Genomic DNA, 6,661 nt, shown 5'->3' on the forward strand with positions numbered 1-6,661 from the left:
GGAGAGGAGAGGAGAGGAGAGGAGAGGAGAGGAGAGGAGAGGAGAGGAGAGGAGAGAGGAAATAAGAAAGAGGTGTGGCCAAGCAGCTCCTCTTATGATGGGCTCTAATCTTTACTGTAGCTAGGTAACAGGGAGGAGTGTAGCCTGAAGGTCAGAAACTTGGGAAATTTTCTGCATGACTGATAGCCACGCTTCTTCTGTGGGGGCTGTGGTAGTGGTAACTTATACAGGAGTCTTGAGTCCAGGAGACATGAGGGAATGCTATGTAGGTAAATTATCACCATTCTGGGGTTCAGACCTCAGCTCGACTGGAGACCAGCCTGCCTGTGTATATCCCAATGGCCCACAGGTATGTTTGCTTCATTCTATTCTAGAGCTTTCAGATGTGCTGTTAAGTTGCTAGTGTAGGATCTCTCCCTTTTTTTTTTTAAAGGATGGTACTCAGTGCCATGAACTTTCCCCTTAGCACTGATTACATTGTGTTTCAAGTCTTGGTATGTATACCTTCATTTTCATTACATTCTAGAAAGTGTGTAATTTTTTTCTTTATTTCTTCCTTGAAAAAATTATCATTAATTAGAGAGTTATTCAGTTTCCATGAGAAAGTAGGCTTTCTGTTGTTTTTATTGTTGTTGTTTGTTTGTTTGTTTGTTTCTGAAGACCAGCCTTAGTCAATGGTGATCTGATAGAATGCATGGGATCATTTTCATCTTCTTTTATTTGTATCTTGTTTCGTGTCTGATTATATGCTCATACCATGAGGTGCTAAGAAGATATATTCTTTTGTTTTAGGGTGAAAAGTTCTGTAGTTATCTGTTAAATATATTTGGTTCATTAATTCTGTTACTTTCACAGTTCCTGCTTAGTTTCTGTTTCATGATCTGTCCATTGGTGAGAGTGGGGTGTTGATGTCTTATACTATTAGTGTGTGAGGATCAAGGTGTGTTTTGATCTCTAGTAACATTTCTTTTACAAATGTGGGTGCCTTTGCATTTGGGACATAAATGTTCAGAATTAGGAATGCATTATGGTGAACTTTTCCTTCCTCATCTCTTTTGCCAACTTTTTGTTGAAAGTCTATTTTGTTGGATATTAGAATGGCTGCTTCAGCTCCTTTCTTGAGACCATTTGTTGGGAAAAATTTTCCAGCCTTTTATTTCTGGTACTGGCTGTCCTTGTCACTGAGATTTTTTCCTGTATGCAGCAAAATACTAGGTCCTGTTTATATACCCAGTCTGATAACCTATGTCATTTTAATTGGGAATTGATAGCATTGATGTTTAAATATGTTAAAGATTGTTGGTTCCTGTTATTTTTGTTCTTACAGGTGGTGTTATGGTTTTTGGTTCTCTTCATTTGGGTTGGTTTTGAGATGATTGTTTTCTTGATTTTTCTTGAGAATAGTTTTCCTCTTTGTATTGGAGTTTTCCTTTTAGTATTCTCTGTAGGGCTGGATTAGTAGAACGATATTGTTTAAATCTGGTTTTGTCATGGAATATCTTGGTTACTCCACCAATGGTGATTGAGTGTTTGGCCAGAACTGGCATTTGTGTTCTCTTAGGGTCTATATGACATCTGTCCAGGGTCTGCTGGCTTTTAGTCTCTGTTTGGAAGTCTGGTGTAATTCTTATAGGTTCACTTTTATATATTACTTGGTCTTTTTCCATTACTACTTTTATAATATTCTTTCTTTGTTCTGTGCACTTAGTGTTTTGATTATTATGTTATGGGAGGAATTTTTTCTGCTCAAATCTATCTGGTGTTCTGCAGATTTCTTGTACATTTATGGCCATTTCTTTCTTTAGGGAGGCAGGTTTTTTTTTTCCTATGATTTTGATGAAGGTATTTCCAGGCCCTTTGGCTTGGAAATATTTTCTCTCTTCTATCATTATTTTTACATTTGTTCTTTTCATTGTGTCCTAATTTTCTTGGATGTTTTTGGGTGAGGAGCTTTTCACACTTTGTATTCTCTTTTACTGTTGTGTTAATATCTTTTATGGTATCTTCTAAGACTGAGAATCACACTTCTATATCTTGTATTCTGTTTGTGATGGTCTCATCTATGACTCTTGATATCTTTCCTAGGCTTTCCATCTTCACAGTTGCTTCCCTTTGTGATTTCTTTATTGTTTCTATTTCCATTATTAGATCCTGAATTGTTTTGTTCAATTCCTTAACCTCTGTGATTGTGTTTTCCTGTATTTCTTTAAGGAATTTATTTATTTCTTCTTTAAGGCCATCTACCTTTTTGCCTCTGTTTTCCTGTATTTCTGTAAGAGAGTTATTTGTATCCTCCTTAAATGCCTCTATCATCTTCATGAGATGGAATTTTAGGTTGAAGTGTTGCTTATCAGTTGTGTTAGGGTAATCAGGACTTTCTGTGGTGGGAGACCTGGGTTCTGATGGTGCCAAATGGCATTGGTTTCTGTTGCAAAAGTTCTGTTGCATGTGCCTTTCACAATCTGGGTATCACAGGTGTTAACTAAAGTTGCTGTCTAGAACTGGATCCTGTCCCACCTGGGAGCCTGAGAAACTGGTTGTGATGGAGCTCCTGGTATTCAAGCTATCTCTGGGGTGTGGGAACATTCTGGACCACCTGCCCTGTCCTGGGCAAAGTTGTGAGCTTGAAGGAAGATATGTCTCCATCAGGGCGGGCAGATAAAGTCTGCCTCCACTGGGCCCCACAGGAGTCCCACTTAGGCCAGGTATTGGGATGGGGGTGGTGTCTCAACTGTAAGCCTGGTTGTATAGAAACATCTGGTAGTCAAGCTCTCTTTGGGTATTGGAGTTGGTCTGAAACACAGTCTCTAGCCTTGGTAGGGGTTGTGGGCTGGAACCCTTGGTTGGTGGTTTTCTAAGTAGAAATTCCTCTCTAAGAATTTCAAAGATGTGCCGTGTGTGTGTGTGTGTGTGTGTGTGTGTGTGTGTGTGTGTGTGTGTATGTATGTATGTATGTTTTCAATGTTATATCAAGAGTTCAGCTCATATTGCTGCACTGATTTGTGGGTTCGCAATGTGGTTTAAAATTTCTGGTCCACTTTTGAAATTAGTTTATTTTTTCTTTCCTTTAAGATTTTTTATAAACTCAAATATGTGTTAAGACAAGTACTGATCAACTATAGGAAAATCAAGAATTGTATTTGAAAGTTTTGACTGTAGAATCAAAATGATCATGTGCTATGGTCTATGTATATTCAAAGTCAAAATGAAACAAAACAAAACAAAAATTGTCTTAGCATGAGGACATTTGGAAGATTGAGTTTCAACATTTTATTCTGCCATCCTGATAAAACTAAAAGAAAGAAAGAAAGAAAGAGAGAGAGAGAGAGAGAGAGAGAGAGAGTTCTATAATAAAAAATTAATAAAGAAGGCAAAAATGTTAACATATTTTACACCATTTTTCCCATTGTCTTTTTACCCTTTCAAGATCTAGATTCACCCACGTCCCCAGTCCTTCTCAAATCCATGGTCTAATCTGTATCACAAACATACACACACACACACACACACACACAAACATAAATACTTTAATTCTTTTAGTATTGACCATATGTATAGGTGTTTAAGACTGACCATTTGGGAATGAGTAACCTATGAGGGAGTTGGTTCATGGAGAAGACTGATTCTTCTTTTTGTCAGGAACCATTAATTGCTTGTAGCTCTTCATCTAAAGGTGAAACCTTGTGAGATTTGCCCCTTCCATACTACCATGTCACTCTAAGGTTTTATGGGTTCAGCTATACTACTATATAAAAAACATCATCCCAAAGCTGTAATCCTGGTCCTCTAGGCCCTGTAATTTTATCTCCACATATTTAGTGAGAATTCTGGGTTCTTTAAAATCCTAGTGATGTTATGTGAATGTTTTTAAAACACGGCGGGGGATATAGGGCTGCTACCACAACCACTATGATTTGTATCAGGCTTGAGGAGGGGTGTAACTTTTGCCAGCTGCAGAAAATTTGTCTTGAATTCTGGGGACTCTTTTGTTGTCATTGGCTTTGTCATCTGTAACCATGGAGTTTTCCATCTGTCCATTTTGTTCCAGAAAATAACGACTCTGAAACTTCTTACATATTTGCAGATGCTAGACCAACACTATGTTTTATACCACTAGATCATAAGTTAATGATCCATTATTTTATTCTATGTTCTGCCAAATGGATGGTTCCCTGGTCCTCAGTTTCATGTGACCATCTGTCTTCCTCTCCCTGGGACAAATCCTCTCCTGTACCTGTCTCTCCCCCAGAATTCTCTGTATATCAGAACTTCTACCACACTATTTCCTGTCTAAGCTAATAGATGAACAGCAATTTTATTGGTGGGTTATTCTTTCATATAGTACAAAAGACTTTTTATACACTCCAGAGTAGGTATAAATGTGAAATCTCCCAAAGGGCCTCTGTCTGCTTCTACCCCTGCTGCTGCTTGTTACCACTGCTATTTTTGTTATTGTTGGATTTCTGGATTGTTGGATTGCAAAATTTCTGGATTCCTAGAATGTTGTGTTGCTGGATTGCTCTTAGCTAGATTGTGGTTGTGGATTGGAGATATTCTGACAATAAAAATTGTACTTTCTCCCAAGGAACTTGACACCACAATCAGCAGGAATTAGTCAAAAGAGGTCTATACCCCATTTCCCCACTAGCCTTATTTCTCTTCTACCAAATGCTGGGGTTGGAAGGAATAATGGTGGAATAAAAGTTAGAAGGTTGGTAGGTAAAAGAGCCCAATAAATCAGCCCCAAAAGATCAGCATACACTGATAATCTGTTACATTCCTTATGGGGTGGTTGTAAGAGTTATTTTGCAGATGTATTAGTGCACCCCACCATTAGTTATTCTCTGAGTCTCTGCATTTTGGTGAACTGAGAATTTCTATAGTTGTTTCCATAGTATTCAAAAAGTAGTTTTTGATAATAGGTGAGAGCTATAACTATATATAGGTATAAAAATACATCTAAAAATGCAGTTAGAAATTAATGTAGTTTAGAAAAATGGCAGCAGTTGTACATGTTTTTAAACAAGTTTTTCCTTTGTTAAAGTCTGTCATCCCAGAACTCACTTTGTAAAGCTGGTTGGTCTCAAACTTACAGATATCCACTGGTTTCTGCCTCCTCAAGGGCTGAGATTAATCATGTGTACCACCACACCTGACTCAGTAGAGGGTCTTAAGGACAAATTTAAGTATGAAGTGGATACAAATTTAAAAGTTAAAATTATTTAATGAAAATCTTTAGAGCTTAAGCATAAAATCATAAACAAAGTCTCATTTCACTTAAAAGATAAAAACAAATCTTAGATTCACTCAAAGAAAGAATGAAATAAAATGAAAGAAGGATCAACTACTAAGCTGATAGAAATTATCTTTACAAGTCATTTAGAAGCAATGGATGTTATTCAATTTTTTGGAACAGTTTGATGTGCCACTATTAAAGTCATATGTAAAATTAGAATTTTTTTCAAGTATGCTGAAAAAAGTTAACCCAGACTAAAAAATGTGTTTCTGTGTTTGGGGGAGGGGGTAACTTAGAGGACTTTACTACATGTTTTGGTTATTATTTCTCTTCCCATAAGGATTCACAGTGAATAGATTAGAGTAAACAATCTTGGCTCCTGTTGGTACAGTACTGGAGCTCAGCTTTCAGTTGTCTCCACCACAAAATGCACAGCATATGGATATTCCCTGGTTCAGGTCCCACTATACACAGCCTATTTATCTATATAAGGATGGCAAAGACATGTTTGGAGAAATTATCCCCAAATGTGTTGAGAGAATAGAATGTTTGAAGGATGCCATTGGAGAAGGGAGACTGACCCTCAGGATCCTTACTGTCAGTTCTGATGGTGAAGGGCAATATCACTGCATCTTCAAAAGTGGCAAATTCTCTGAAGAGCACATCACAGAAGTCAAGGTTTGATTCTTTTGAGAGTAATTTCTAAATTCACTCACTGAATTACATATAAGAAAAATGTCTGCTCATAAATTTGACAAGGGAATTGAATCTTATATGGTTTTGTTGATATTTGTAATCTGAAGACTTATCTCAGCAGTTTAGATTAATACAGAGCAAATATTTTACTGAAAGATAACTAAATGAGATAAGGAAGCCTTTTTTTCCACAGAATTATTTAGAACAAGTTGCTAATTGAATTTTTTTCTCCCCATCTTCTTATCTAGTGCTTTCTGTCTTAATTGATTTATTGTGTCACTTGGAGCCCCATAGAGTTTTGACCATCTTTATATCTACAAACACTGGATTTAACATGTAGGAGGAGTAGTTTTCCTTTTGTGTTCTTTTTCTCTTTCCATTCACTGTGCACTACTGTTTTATCTTTGTTTACAACCAGCTGGGAAATCCCGGGTTCAAATTCTTGTTCATCCTCCTACTACCAAAGGTGTAATAGTGGAGTGTCATTCAGGAGGTTGGTTCCCACAGCCCCGTTTGGAATGGAGAGACAACAGAGGAGGGTTCATTCCAGATGCATCAAAATTCCATTCACAGGACAGAGACACACTGTTCAATATGACAATAACCTTTCTCCTTACAGACAACTCCTTCAGGAATGTCACTTGTTGCCTTTACAAACCTCTAACAGGCCAAAAGGAAAGCACAAGCACTGTTCTATGGATAAAATTCATATATTCATTATTGAAATAA

At 37.2% G+C, this 6,661-nt stretch overlaps 1 protein-coding gene across 1 annotated transcript in view; it reads left to right on the forward strand.

Moving 5' to 3' along the window:
- The window catches only part of LOC110293388 (putative selection and upkeep of intraepithelial T-cells protein 1 homolog), a 38,148-nt gene extending 31,487 nt beyond the window's left edge, over positions 1-6,661 (forward strand). The window contains 3 exon segments of the mRNA XM_021161222.1: positions 5,045-5,076; positions 5,577-5,918; positions 6,348-6,661. Coding sequence (XP_021016881.1) covers positions 5,045-5,076; positions 5,577-5,918; positions 6,348-6,661 — 688 coding nt within the window.

This window comes from Mus caroli, chromosome 4, assembly GCF_900094665.2.
Source record: "Mus caroli chromosome 4, CAROLI_EIJ_v1.1, whole genome shotgun sequence".
NCBI lineage: Eukaryota > Metazoa > Chordata > Mammalia > Rodentia > Muridae > Mus > Mus caroli.